The sequence below is a fragment of the Aythya ferina genome (genome assembly GCF_964211825.1).
Source record: "Aythya ferina genome assembly, chromosome: 11".
NCBI lineage: Eukaryota > Metazoa > Chordata > Aves > Anseriformes > Anatidae > Aythya > Aythya ferina.
In genome coordinates, this window is record NC_140307.1 from 11,182,463 (window position 1) to 11,197,303 (window position 14,841).

The 14,841-nt window shown below is 52.9% G+C and overlaps 1 protein-coding gene across 1 annotated transcript; it reads left to right on the plus strand.

Moving 5' to 3' along the window:
* The first annotated feature begins 675 nt into the window (after window positions 1-675).
* Window positions 676-13,242, plus strand: OAZ2 (ornithine decarboxylase antizyme 2). Its single transcript, XM_084532450.1, is given in 6 exon segments — window positions 676-734; window positions 3,700-3,775; window positions 3,777-3,857; window positions 8,856-9,031; window positions 10,741-10,826; window positions 12,402-13,242. Coding segments are annotated over 6 exon segments (573 nt in total). The 5' UTR covers window positions 676-714; the 3' UTR covers window positions 12,536-13,242.
* Window positions 13,243-14,841: the final 1,599 nt, after the last annotated feature.

The following is a 14,841-nucleotide window of genomic DNA, read 5'->3' on the forward strand; positions in this document are numbered from 1 at the left end:
ATCCTGACACCGGGCACATCAGGAGAGAGCCTGGCTCCCCAGCCTTGTCTCACACCCCACAAAACCCTTGCAGAAAGCCCTCCCTGCAGCAACCCCAGGCTGCTCCATGGGCAGGAGGGGCTCGGAGCCGCCTCAGCCCAACACCACACAGCCCCAGGGCACACCATGCACAAGGACAGGGGCTGCTGGATGGGTGCAGGGCAGTGCCACAAGGCGACCATGGGGCTGGGGCTCCCCTCATGAGGGAAAGCTGAGGGAGCTGGGGGTGCTCAGCCTGCAGAAGGGGAGGCTCTGGGGTGAGCTCGTGGTGGCCTTTCAGTACTGGAAGGCGTCTCGTGAAACACATGGAGAGGGACTCCTCCCTCAGATATTGACAGGATTTGGGGTGTGTGCGTGGTTTTTAACTAAAACAGAGGGGATTTAGGCCAGGAGGATGAGGAGAGGGGAGAGCGAGCACAGCGCGCATGCGCCACGCGCCTTTGTTTGGGGCGGCGGCGCTACCCAGCGGGCCCGGCGCGCGGGACCGTGGGAGGGGGGGGTGGGCGTGGCCCCGACAAAACGGGCGTGGCCTCGCGCGGGGAAAAGGGGGCGTGGCGCGGGGGGAAGGGGGCGTGGCGCGGCGCGCGGCGGGGTCAGTCGAAGCGCGGCGGCGGCGGAGGGCGGAGGTGCGGAGCGGAGCGGAGCGGAGCCCAGCGCAGCCGGAGGCAGCCGAGGATGATAAACACCCAGGACAGGTGCGCGGCCTGGCTCGGCTCGGCTCGGCTCGGCTCGGCTTCTCGGCGGGCCGCCGCTGCTGAGCTCGGGGAGCCCCGGCCGGGTGGGCCCGGAGGGCCGCGGCCTTCCCCCGGCGGAGGCGGGCAGGGGGCGGCCGGGCCCCGTGTGCGGGCAGCGCCCTGCGGGGCGGCTCCGAGCACGGGGGGTGCGCGGGCATCCCCTCGGGGGGCTCCCCAGGGCCGCTGGGGCTGTCCCCGAGCCCCTCAGCCCGGCGGTGAAGGGCTGCGGGGGGTGTGGGGCCGGCACTGGGCTGTGCGGGGTGTTTGCAGGGTGTTTGTGGGGTGTTTTTTGGGTGCTCCTCTGCTGGGGCTGCTCTGTGCGGGGCTGGCAGCACAGGGGCTTGTTCCTCTGGGCTGTGCTCATCTGCATCCCCAGGGCAGCCTTTAAGAAGCAAACAGGTTTGTTTTTTTAACGCCGAGGGGGCTGCGTGGGTCTGTCCACTTGGCACAAGTCTTCAGCGTAAGGAAAAAAAACAACACCGAACCCACCCAAATTTGGAGCCTCCTGGACCCAGCGGTGCCGGTTGTTGGCATGGACGGAAAGCGGCAGCGGCCTGGAGGTGCTGGGGAGCCGGCGGGAGCAGGCTGAGGAGTGGAGTCATCGTCCCCTGCGCTGCCCAGGGCCGGGGCACGGCTGTGGGGCCGCTGGCAGCGTGGCGAGTTGAAATGACACCCGCTGGGTGCACTCGGCAGCAGCTCCCGTTTCAGGCAGGACTTGGTGAAGAAGCTCCGGGAGCTGCTGCAGTGCAAGGCGCTCGCTGAGCTCCATGCCTCTCACTCTGAGCTGCTGGAAAGCAAAACGAAGAGGGGCTGCAGCGGATGGGAGCGCAGCCCTCATTTTAAGCTCTAAACGGGGTGCGTCGAGGGACGAGGCTTTGCTGGGCCAGTGCATGAAGTTCTTCGTAGGACTGCTGCCGATGCACATTGGGATGAAGCAAAACCTCTTAATTTGTGCCCCCCACACGTGCTTGCACCCCGGGGCTGCTTTTAGGGCCCTGCCTGGCTGCAGCTGCAGAGGTTGGTGGGAGGAGAGAGGCAGCGTGCAGGTCTGGGCTAGGCAAAGCCCCAGAGGGCTCAGCGCTTGAAGGGGTCTTGTGTTTTGACTTCTACATGTGCCAGAGGAAGCAAAACTGGGAAGTGCCTTGAGCTGCTTTGCATGAAAACTGCTGCCTCTTTTTTTTTATTTTTTTTTTCCCACAACTACACTTCATTATCCAGCTTCTTGATGCATTGGCTGCAAGTCGGAGAGAGCTATCAATAGTACATTGTTAGCTGGGGGGGTGAGGGAGGAGGGAAGGGAAAAACAAAGCTGCCAACAGCTTTCTGGGGGTGGGGAATTGCACAGCAAAGTGCTTTGTCATGCCTCTCCACATCCACTACTACTGAATACACACTGGTCCATTGATAGCCCCAGTCATGCCGTGCGGAGGGACTGTATTAATACGGAGTGCGACTGAGCATGTGTGGAAGGGATTTTGCCCTCAGACATCTTCGATGCGACTGCTTAAGCTCTCTTCTGAGCGTGTCTGAGCAGCCTTTACTGCAAGCAGCATCGGCTACACGCCACGGCCGCGTGGGAGCACCTCCGGAGAGCCCTGCCTAGCAAACCTGGAGGAGAAGGAAACGCGTGGAGGAAGAATATTTGTGTTTCCTGCAGAAAGATTAGTTCGGTACGAGGTGGACGGACAAGATCTTAGCAGATTCTGCCTGTGTCGTAACCATGTTGGCAGGCTGTTGGGTTGGGTTTTTTGGCACCCGTAGATGTTTCGGTAGTTTGTTTGCAGCCTGTTGGTGTGTGTTCCCTGCGTGCTGTTCAGGCGGTGCAGCTCAGTGCTGGGTGCTTTGATACCGAGGACTGCCTGGCTCCTGGAGTGAAAAACACCATCCTGGAAGCACCTCAGCTGAGAAGTTTCAGGACAGCCAGCCACTTGTGAATGCTTCTGCAGAGGCTGTCCCGTACAGCCGTGTTCCTCTGTCAGTTTGCCCATCGAAAACCCTCCCGTTCCCCTTTATTTCTCAGGGAAGCTGTGCCCAGGTGGTGTTTGCATAGCTCTGTGCTGGCGTGTTTCGTCCTGGGAATGCTGGAGAATGACTGGCAACTCTGCCTTGCTTTTGCAGGCTTCGGGAGCAGAGTAACCGCTGCTGCCCTGTGCCTTGGCAAAGAGCTTTTATGGTGCTGAGAAAGGAAGCAATGCTCCTGGAGTAAAATAACTTGATTCCATGAATGTGCTGAAAGCTAGAATAGATGTTAAAGCCTGCGTTAGAAGTGATCCTAAAAGAGCATACAGATGAGATTCCAGCAAACTCAAAGACCACAAGGGGAACTCTTTCTTCTTGCGTTAAGCTCTTAAAATAGATCTTAGGACACAGTCTGTGGGGTGAGCTTGTAATATGTAGGGTTGGGCTGAAGGATGCTTGTGTGGTGTTTCACGTGCATGTGAGGATGTCAGCTGGGATGCTGCGGAGTACATTCAAGGTATCTGAAGAACCAGCCCTTTCGCCTCCTCCCGGTTTTGAAAATGTGAAACTTAAACCTCCTCCTTCTGGGCCCTGTTGATCTATTTGTAGATATTTGTCTACAGAAAATGTGTGCTCATCTGGTCATGCGTTTCCAGCCATCTGCTATTGGCAGCCTTCCAGGCGTCCCTTATTAGCATGAGGTTGCTCAGCACTCTCTGGGATCTTGGCTGCAAAGCCCCTCCTCCATTTCGAACAGAGCACTGCCCTTCCCCGACACAGCAGTGCCTGGGCAGCAAAATGTTTTACCAGAGACCTCCGGGCACCAAAGGCTCGGCAGCTGCCCCTCACCTCCCGCAGAGGAGCGGGAATACAGGCGGTTTGGGGTTATGGGGAGCTGGAGTATCAGAAACTTGGACCCCTGCTAACGTAACCTGGTGTTTTTCTGTTGTCCCTTTTTGTCTTGCAGTAGTATCTTACCTTTGAGTAACTGTCCCCAGCTGCAGTGCTGCAGGCACATCGTTCCAGGGCCTCTGTGGTGCTCCTGATGCCCCTCACCCACTGTCGAAGATCCCCGGTGGGCGAGGGGGTAGCAGGGATCCTTCTCTTTCAGCTCTGATATATAAGGTGAGAAAGATCGGATGTCTAAACAATGCTCCGTGTAACAAATCTGCTCGCTTCCTTCCTCAGCCTGATGGGAATAAATGCAAAAGTCTTCAAGGTAATAAATGGGAAGGCTGTTAGCTTTTTCAGCAGCCCTGCTGGCACATGACTGAGCTGCTTGCAGCTCTGCCTTGCTTAAGTATCACCTGTTTGTTAAGAAACTTCTTATCAAAGGTGTGCAGCAAATGACTGGCTAGCCCAGTTCCCAGAGCCTGTTTCAGCTGCTGCCTGCAGAGCTGGCGTTATCAGCACATGAAGCAACTTCTTGCATGTTATGCAAAAAGAGGAAATGGGAAGCAGAAAGGTGAAATGCTGGGAGAGAAGGGTCGATAAGCTCCTTCCCGTGCCCTGGTCCGGAAGGTAACGCTGCCTGAACCTCACAAAAGCAGGAGGCTCACAAACGGGAACGTTTCTGGAATGCACACAGAGGGTGAGGCAAGATCGTGGGGTGTTCGTGTCTGCAAACTGGCCTAGGAGTACGTGGGTCTGTGTTGCTTTTTTTCCGTGGCCACCCTCATTCTAAAGGATCTTTCCTCTTGGCCTTCCGATGAATTGGCTCTTTCTGTGGAATAATCAGCACTTGTGCAGCTTCTCTGCGTTACGTTACAGTGCTGCACATCTGTCTCCCTTCTGGGACAGGCACTGTTTTTCCCCAAGCCAGGGTGTAAAGTGCTATCAGATGAGGCTGCCTGAATTTCTGCTAAGCTTGCAGATCTGGCTGCTCAGACAGAATTGCTGTCATAGGTGTTAGACTTGATTTTAATTACCCCGTGGGAGGCAAGCAGCCTTCGTATGATGAAAGGATGCAGGCCCTTTCAGGTTGCAGCTACCAAAGTCTCCTGTGGAAACTCATGAGAAACAAGAGACCTCGGGGCTGCTTTCAGAGGAGTTTGCTTTAATGCAGAGCTGGTGAATTTGTAGCGTGTGCCTTGCCTGCTTGCCTTGTGAATAAATGTCAAGCTCTAGCCTCTTCATAACAATGTGACATCAGCTTAATGCTGTTGAATTGTCGCAGATGTTAGAGGGATGTGGAGTCCAGAGAGGCAGCAAGCAGCTCTGCTGGCTTCATTTTGCACAAAGAAGAGACATGAGCAGCTTCAGGAGGGCTCAGGACGTGAGCTGCGTTCTGTCAGGGTCTGATGGATGACAACTAGGTGACCCTGCAACTTCAACTCCTGCAGGCCAAATTTGCCAAACCTCGCGTACACACCAAGCAGGACCAGAGGTGGAAAATAGTCTAGACGTGGAGGAGATGCTGGTGAAAAGAGTCACAGTTTAGAGGCTTTGAAGTATTTGATTTGAGTACAGCCTTGAATCAGCACAGAAGCCTTCGGTGGTGGTGTGTAGGCAGGGCTTGCTGCCTGAGGAGATCTCGTCCAGATAGCTGCTTCTCAGAAGTCAGAACACAACTTCCTCCAGGGTTTTGCTGACAAAACCCACCTTGCCACCAGAGCCTGGCAGGGGATTGGCCCCTTCCTTCATGTAGCTCATCCCAGGGTGGAACAGGTTGTGTTTGTAAACCACCTCCAGTGGTTTGAAGTCCCACCTCTGATGTGGCGATGGGAGAGGGCCTCAAGTTGTGCTGGTGTGGCAGGGGGTTGGTTGGGTGTTAGGAGAAATGCCTTTACTGAAGGGGCTGTGTGGCGTTGGAAGTGGCTGCGTCACCATCCCTGGAGGTCTCAAGAAACATCTACCTGTAGGGTTTTGCAATGTGGCTTAGTGGTGGACTTGCCAGTGCAAGGTTTGGGGTTGGACTCAGTGATTTTGGAGGCCTTTTCCAATCTGAACAGCTCTGTGACTCTCTGCCCCTCTCCACAGCTCGCTGAAGGTACGGCAGGTATGGCAGGCTGGGCTTTCCAGCCAGCATGACCTGGAAAGGCATCTGGGCCCAAAAGCTTAAGTACTTTTTCCAGCTGTGTCAGCTGTTCCAGTTCAAGGGCTGACCTTTCTGAACACAACTGCCTCCTGAGCGTGCAGCACAGCGCTCGTGTACAGCAGGGCTATGGATCGGGCAGCTGGGGCTCCCAGTAGCTGTTGGTGTTTTCATTTTAAGGGACTTGATGCTCCACCTTTTATCGAGGGAGCTCTGTAGAGCTGGGAAAGCAATGGTGATGGGAGTCAGTGCTGGGCAGCCAGGAGGGGCTTTGTGCGACGTCCGTGCTCTGGCCAGCAAACTTGGCAGGAGGCTGCAGGTATAGTACATGTGGACAGCAGGCTGCCTGCGGGGGCTTCTGGAGCTGCCTGGCCGTGGCAGAGCTCAGTGTGCATCCCTCCTTCCCTGCCAGCACGGAGGGGCCTCCCTCCGTCCTGATCGGGGTGCTCGAGGAGCTTAACTGGGTTTCGCTTGATGCAAAAACAGGGTTGTGCTTTGAGCAGGTTCCTGGGCTGCTGCTTCCCAGGAACAGCTCCTCTCCTGGGGATCTCGCGAGCTCTATTTTGATACACGGGAATAAAACGCCAGCTGCCCGAGCCAGGCTGCGTAAGCGTAATTCTCACAGAACCAGGGGCACGGCTTCTGTTCATCCCCACAGTTTCACTGCCTCTGCAATAGCAGGCTGTGTATCGGGGGACTTGGAAAAAGCTCCCAAGATTGGGAGCCTGGGGAAGGCTTCAAAAGTGCCTGACTTCTGGATGCAGCAGGGCTACGTGACGGCAGAAAAGCTCTTCCCCTGCTCTCGCAGGCTTCTGCCAGCCTTCCCACACAAACGCACGCGTGTGCCTCCCCCTGCAGCGTGTCAATCCCAGCCTGCTTTACTCAGCTTCCTCGCCCTGTTCTTGTTTTGGTGAAATATGGGAAAAGCATCTGTGAGCCTGTCTCTTCCTTGAGAGAGATCTCTTCTGGAATGGAGATGTTCTCTGCACAGGAAAACAACTAGAAAAGGCTCCCATGAAGTCACCGGTGAAAGATGTGCATAATCCCCTTGTTTTGCTCTGTTTTTAAATTGGCCTCTGTGGTGCAGAGCTCTCTCTGGGCTCAAACCTGACTCTTTCTGCAGCTCTGCTGTGCCTCGCTCAGCAGCTGTCTGGTTTAACCTCTCCTGGAGCAGCTGCTGGTGGGCTTCTTGCTGCACTGGGCTAAAAACCGTGGTGAAACCTGACGGCAGGCACAACCACGCAGGCTCCTTTCAAACTGAATGAATAAACTATTTCCTACAGGATATTTACCCCGATGAAGTGTAAACTTGTTTTGCAGTGGGCCCGCACTCAGCTTTGTGCGCCTCAAACAAACGGCAGCTTCCTCTGCTCCCCTTACCAGAGCCAGGCAGTTCCTGATTTACATGCAGAGCTCCCTCACCGCCAGCATTAACATGCCCACTGCCTTCTCCCTTGTCACAGCAGACAAACCAAGGGGCTGGACTGTTTCAGTGTATGTGGTAATAGGGGTTAAACCACTGGGAAACAGGGCAGAGGAGCCCAGCAACGTTCTCAGAGGGTTTTGCTGAGCGTTGCCCTTTCTGCAATGCTTACACCTTAGTAGGATAAAACACCTGCAGGGCAATATCCCCTGCCCACCCCGTGGCTGTGAGGAGGAATTCTGCAGCCCCAAGCTGCACTAAACGTCCCCAGGTGTGGATGTTACGGTCAGAGATGTGTAGATGTGCCTACAAAGGATTTATCAAGGGCAGTCTGGTGAGGTGCTGCTGTTCTGCAGCCAAAGCACTTGTTCTGTTGTCAGCCCAGCTGCTGGTCAGCAGATCAGAGCTCATACTGAGCTGCTCAGTCACTCACCCTGATAAAATACAATGCCCAGAGGCTGGACGGACCCCTGCCCAGTGACCCTGTGGGTTAAAGCACCTCCCACCCAGGTGTCCCTGAAGCTCGGGAGCAGCACTGGCTTGGCTTCTCCTTCCTGGTTTGCTCCTGCCCGTCAGAGCTGCCCAAGCTGTACAAGCTGTGTGTGGGACAGCGTGCACCAGCCTGCAGCCCAGCACATGGGAACGATTCAGCTTGTGCTGGAGTTGACAGCGTTAACTCTGGAGCCTAATGAATTTCTGTAGTTGTGACACTGGGGCTTTTCAAAGTTAAATGTGGAAGATATTATTGGGCAAGCCAACTGCCTACGGAGACTGCCAGGAGCAGGAATGGCATTTAACCACGGAATTGTTTTCTAGGAACTGCTAAGCTGAATTTGAGGCTGGCTGCACGCTTGTTAGAGAAGCGTTAGAGGGGGACATGTATGTTTGTGGTCTCTGGAAAAAGACTTTGTCACAATTTTCGCATCCGCGTAGCTTCTGTCTATTTTGGGGGTCTCTGTGCTGTGTATTCTCCTCCCTTGTACCGGGAGGCGAGCCATTTGCCATACCAGTTGGTTGTAAAATCTGGGAAAGCAATTTGTGGTCATCCCTTAAACAAAAAGACTGTGCTGGGGACTGGGGAGACAAAAGTGGTCAGGCTGCCACAGCAGATGCTATTGCAGCTCGTCGGTTGTGTTCTTTGAAGGGTAGTTCATGAACCACCCTCCAAAGATGTGGCTGGGAGCTGCGGTGAATGAATGGACTCTTGCTGCCCAGAAATTGAATAAAATGGGAATATGCAAAGCTGCGTTCTCTTGAACAGAAAAGCATGACTAGAAAATCACTCCAAGGCTGAAATACTCGTTTTGGTGTGTCCCCGAGCCAATGAAAGGGGAAGGGAAAAGTATAATGTTCTCAGTAAAATTATTATAGCATTTATTTTGCATTTGCATCTCCCCTGTCTGTTAGGATGTAGGGTTTTACTTTTCACTCCTATTTCTTTGTTAGGCCAGAACAAAAGCGAGGTGTTCTGGGAAATACAGGCAGCTTAAAACAATAGCTCTTAACCCCTTGTGGGTGTGAGGGGCGCTGAGACTCGGGCATGAGTCTCAGCTCCTTTGCATGTTCACTGAAGCATGGTCTCTTACACTTTTGGTCTGTAGTTTCACACTTTGTTTTCTTTAACCTTAAAGCCTATTTCACGAGCTCTCCTCCCTCCCCTGTCCAGGACGAGAAGATCACTGTTAACCAAGATGTCCCAGTGCACGAAGGGAAGCCTCATATTGTCCACTTCCAGTACAAGGTCACAGAGGTGAAGACCTCCTCCTGGGATGCAGTGCTCTCGAATCAGAGCCTCTTCGTGGAAATCCCTGACGGATTATTAGCTGATGGAAGCAAAGAAGGGTGAGTTTGGCATCCCGGAGCTGCGCCCACAGGGAGCAGTATTTCTCTTATGCTGGTGATGTTCCATGTGTGGGGAGAACAAGCTGTACATATGTACGGTGCCTCTCTTCCTGATCTGTACAGCTAAAGCACGTCTTTGCTGCCTTGTCTTCAGAGAAGAGTCCTGTTAGTCCTCCATATGTATTTTTCCCCCCTTTGGAGATCGTTTGAGACAAGTTACTGTTTTTGAGGTCCTGTGCTAATGAAAAATAAGCAAGAAATGAGTGGAGTGATTCTTTGCATACTTTGTGGAAAATTCTGTTCCGCTGGCCAATTGGCAAGTATTTATTTTGGCAAGTGTCTTCCTCTCTTTCAGGGAAAAACTCCATTATATTGATGTGCTCCTTCTCATCAGTAGGTGGTTCTGCTCTTGGGCTGCTGCCATGCAGGCTTCTGGCTCTGCCAGAATCTGATTTTTCTCTGCTGGCAGAATACGGGAGTGTTTTGTCCAGACAGCTCTGCTCTGGGAAGTTTGTGTAAACGCAGCTTCCAGAGCAGCTACTTCCTGCCAAGTGCTTCGCCAGAGATCTCCGCTGGCAGGGAGCGCTGTAGCACAGATGTGGCTTCACCAGATTCCTGTGCAGAGCTCGCTGAAGCCCTCCTAAATTTCCAAATAGGGTTTACCAGCAAATGGCACAAGCTAATTGCAAAAAACCATCATTGGGCACCTTCAGTAAGTGCCAGTATCCCTGCTGCCTCACGCTCGTCTCCTTGGAATCCGAGTCCAGATAAATGTTTCTGCATAATTTCCGCAGTCAGCCCATAAATCCTTTGGCTGTCCGTGTGCCTGCTCTCCTGGGAGCAGGTTCTTCCGTGGGGGTATTTACCCGCCCAGCTCATCATGACTTAAAGCACGATTTTGCAAGATTATTTTTAGCTAGGTAAAACAGCCTAGTAGAGGCTATAATTAAAGTAGTTCATTACCATATTAACAAAATCCTTGCAAATTTAATCTCCCTCAGTGCGCTCCAGTCTCACTGACTGCTGTTTAATTAGATCTCGATTCGAGCCCTGTTTGTCACTGCTCTAGCAGCCCGCATCATAAATGGTTACAAGGCCGGCAGCACCACGCGGCTCCCTGGTGCTCGGATGGGGTCAGTGCCACTCTGCTCCCATCAAGAGAGGGGGCAGAAATAATTTAGCTGGAAGGAAGCTGGGTTTCATGATGCAGCTTCTCAGCTGTGCCATCCAGATAATATGTTCAGGAAACAGCTTTGCCTGTGCACATGCTCCTGCAGCGATGGTTTTCTTTTCTGCCTGGCATGAGCTCTTTTATTTTATTCTATTTTTTTAAATCTTTACATAACATGCAAAACTTAGAGATCCCGTGTGGTGCCAGGGGAAGGAATGTAAACAGCTGCGATATTCAGCTTCCCACCTCTGAAGGCTCGTATGCAAAGCTCCTGGCTGGCGGGGCCGTGCGTGCTGGCAGGCGGGTGCCAAGGACACGGAGCTGTGGGGTGACTTGGTGGAGGACAGCTCTCGGTTTTGCAGGGCTGGACATGAAGGCAGGAAGTCCATTGTTTCAGCACCCATTGTTCGCTGGAAGGTGTCTGTAAACAAGTCATCTTTCTGCCTGACAACATCCAAACAGTTGATAGTGCTCAGTGGCTTCCTCAGGACAGGACTTCCTATAGCTGATGTTCTTTTGTCTTCTTCCTCCTTGGCAGGTTATCAGCTCTGTTGGAATTTGCTGAAGAAAAAATGAAAGTAAACTACGTCTTTATTTGCTTCAGAAAAAGCAGAGAAGATAGAGGTGAGAACTCAGCCCTGCTGGGAGGTTTGCTCCTTAGATCTAAAATGGTGCTGCTGGATCTGTACAAAAATCCGGTCATCCCAGGGCTTCGGGGGACACGTCCTACTGCAGGAATTGTTACGTGCAGAATTTCTGTGGTGTTCTCACAAATCAGAAATGGTTTCTCATGCAGGAAATAAGCCCTGTCTTGAGACTGAGGGAGAGAGAACATCTTGATTTCTCCAGCTGGATATGCTTTACTGTCCTGCAGTTAAATTATTGCTGGTATTCTCAAGGAGAAAGCTGCTCCTGAGTAACTTGGAGTACTTTCCTGTCCAGATAGTGGTTAATAATCCTTCTTGGGTAAGGAGGGAAGGCATTTGGCACCAGGATTCTGTGATTTGCAAGGGGAAACCCAGGAGAGGTTAATACATGGTAAATGAATACTGGTAGCTTGTTGCCCTTGTGCTCATCTGCTTTTTAAAGATCTCCTGGCACTTTTGCCCTTCCTAGACCTACAGGTAATCCTGACCCCGGCTATAGATGCTTAGGGCTTAAGGGGACTGCATTAGGATCTAAAGATAGATGTGTCGGATGAGTGATTAAAGCACGGAAGTTTGAGATTTGTGATGAGGTACCAAGCTACGTACATGTCACTTCAAATCCTACTAGACGCAGGCTAGTAACCAAGCAATTACCATGGCAGGAATAATTCAAATCTTAATTCTAATTTTACTCTGCTGCTTCGCAAGCTGCACTGCCTTCTCTGAAGTGAAGCACGTTGTTACAGCTAAGCTGTGCTGACCCCAGGAAGCTGTGGCTCCGCGTTATTATACCAAGATTAATTTCCAAACAGAGCTCTTGCTCTAGTGTGTCACCAGCAGTAGCTGCATAGGTGACCTCCATGGTGGCTGTTTACAGGGGACATCCGATGCTGGGTTTTGCTCGTTTTTAAAAAGCACAGGGAATGTTGCTATTGAACCTGGCTTGTTTGTACGAGCTCTAGAATGCTCCAGACTCTGAGTCTTTGCACAGCTGAAATTCAGCATCACCTTGAGGGCACGTAGGAGCTGCTCTGCGTGACTGTGCAGAGCTCTGAGACCAATCATCAGGAGGTGTCGCAGAGATGAGGTGCTGTGGCAGGGTGGCTCTCAGGTCACAGGGGAGCGGCTGCTGTAGTAACAAGGGGACACACACCCTGCTAGTGCCATGTAACCTCGCCTCACTCAGGTGAGCACGCGTGGGGCTCTGGGGCTGCAGCTCTCCTGGGGCAACGTGCGCAGCTGAGCTGAGGCTGCAGCGAGCTCCAGGTCCTCCTCATGGAGCCAGCAGATCTCTGACTGCTCCCTGAGCAAGCAGGTTCCCATCTGCTGCTGCACGACCCGCTTTCAGGGCTCAGTGGGTGCTGGGAGCAGCCCCCCAGTTCAGCACAGAACAGAGACATCGGCGTGCAGCTGGTGGGCAACCGGGCGGCTGCCGCAGTGGAGTGCACAGCTCAAGTCCCCCTCTCAGCCAGGAGTGATGGTCGTGGCTTGTAGGGCAGCACAGGTACAGAGGATTATTCCTGATGGTAACGGATTTCCTTCTCTTTGGTAGCTCCACTCCTGAAGACGTTCAGCTTCTTGGGCTTTGAAATCGTGAGGCCTGGTCACCCCTCTGTCCCGTCGCGGCCAGATGTGATGTTCATGGTGTACCCCCTGGATCAGAACTCTTCCTCTGACGAAGAATAGTTGCAGCGGGGGACGCGAGTGTGACCTGAAAATGCTTTTGAGGGGAGAGAGGGTTACATCTCCTTTCTTGAGGAAAGGGAAAACAAGCTTCTGTTGGACTGAAACTGCATTTCTCATTGTTAGATTGGCCTGTGTATCCTCAGAGTTGACTATCTCATTGAAACGTGTTGCCTAGAGAACTATATATACACATGTAATCACCAAATAGTAAATGGAAGATGTTTATGAACTGGCATAGGAGCTCTTTACATGCAGCTGTGTGGTGTGTTAGCCTAGAGGCGCCTCATGCCCTGGCCACGTGGGGGCCCGGCAGCGTAGGGGAGCACAGCGGTAGATGCAGCATCATCAACTCCTTGACTTCTCCACATCAGTGTTGGTTCTTTCCCCATCACCTGATGTGTGGTGTGCGCTCATCTGACCGGCTACCTTTTAATTTTCACTCAGACTCTTAAGTGTAAGGCATGTTTGGGGTATTAGACACACGGAGGAGACGTGAGTTAACCTTTAACACTACATTAAAACCCCTGTGCATCTCTGCTTTGGGGCAACCAATGCTGTTTTAACTCATCTAACTTTTTTTTTTTTTTTTTTAAAAGAAAAACCAACAAAACCTTCTTGCTCTTCCAGCTTTTGTTTAAACAGTCTTACTCTGTTCAATGTTACCACTGCACTATCACAGCATTTAATAAAAGGGGCATTCAGATTAACTTCACCCAGCTGGGGCTGCTTATTTAAAAAAGGAACGGAGCCTTTTTCGTGCTGCAATGGTACTCTGCTCTGCTAGGGTCAAGCGAGCGTTTGGAGTGATGCCTCGGGTCTGGGGGAGCACTCCCTTCACCTGCTGGAGTCGCGCTTTCCGTGGTTCAAAGAGCACTTGAGCCTTGGGGCTCCTTCCCAGGGCGAGGCGAGGGGCTGCCCTCACACCTCTGTCCGGGCCCTTCCAAAGAGAGATGCTCGAGCCCCGAGAGGAGCGATCGGCTGTACCCAAAGCCAAGGGAGTCGTGCGGGGGGCAGCTCGCGTTTCACTCGTAGCGCTGGGGAGCGAGGCTGTGCTCTTGTCTTCGTGCCACGTGGACATAACCTGGCTGGCTTCCTTCGAGCGCCACATGAGAAGGGTGTATTTATAAACCGGGCCCTGGAGCCGTGTCGCGAGCTCTCTTCCTGGCCTGGCTGCTTGCGTGTGGAATTGTCTGTGTGTGCTTTGTTCTGCTCTCACTCTTCTGTGGAGGATTTTGTTAAAAGCTGAAGCCAAGCCATTCCATAAACATCATGGTCAGTGTTTTCTGTCTGGGGGAGAGAGGTGGGGCCGGGCTACGAGTTTGTGTGAATAAATCATCTTAAAGTTTGCGTCTCTTTGCCCTCCTTCCCCTCCAACACAGTGAAACAGGACAGACATGGGCCTGAGGGGCGACGAGCTGGGGGCTCTAATCCCTTTTAGAAGGGGACTTTGGGGGGATTTTGGTTTAAAATCAGGTGGTTGCTGTTTGTCCACCTCTGTCTACCCGTCCCTAACCTGCTGGGGTGGGAATGGCTGTGCTCCTTCCATGCTGGTGGGGCGTGAGCTCCCAGGTGTGGCTGTTATCCCGAGCTCATTAAGAACCTGCAGTTATTGGTGCCTCTCCAGCAGGCACCCCACACTTGCAGCTGCTGGCACTGTCCCTGGCTGGCTGGACCTGCAGTGGGGCAGCCTTGGCGAAGGGCTGAGGCTGCGGGGCTGGTGCCGGGGGAGGACAGGACCCCGCTGCGTGTGCCTGGTCAGGGCTCTCACTGCCCCAGTTCCAGCACACCCACCCCATTAAATAGCTGTTGCCTGTTAAAGCCTCAGTTCCTCCTGTTACCTCTCAGCAGCGGACCTTCCCGACAAGTCCCTCATCAGTTATCCCTTCAGCTGCATTCCTAGGGCTTTAGATGCTGGGATGCTGTGCTGGCAGGTCCCCACAGGCTGGGCACCGTGATGGTAGTGAAGGCCCCCATGTCCCCTCCACCCCAAAGCCCAGCGTCCGTGTTGGCTGGGGATGGAGGAGTCGGGGGGAGCAGGGACAGGAAGAAAAAGCCACCCTCACAGGTTTGTGATTGTCTCTTAAAAAGATTTATTCTCTCTCCTTGCCCAAATGTACAAAGGCAAGAAGAGTACAGTTTGTATATATATATATTTATATATATATATATAAAAAACAAGGAACTTGGTAATAATGTACACTTTACAGAAGGGCAGAATCAGGAAGACTGAAATGAAACCCAACACAGCAACTCCAATGGAAACGAGCGCTATAAACATCAACGGTGCAACACCCGGGCGGGCGCCC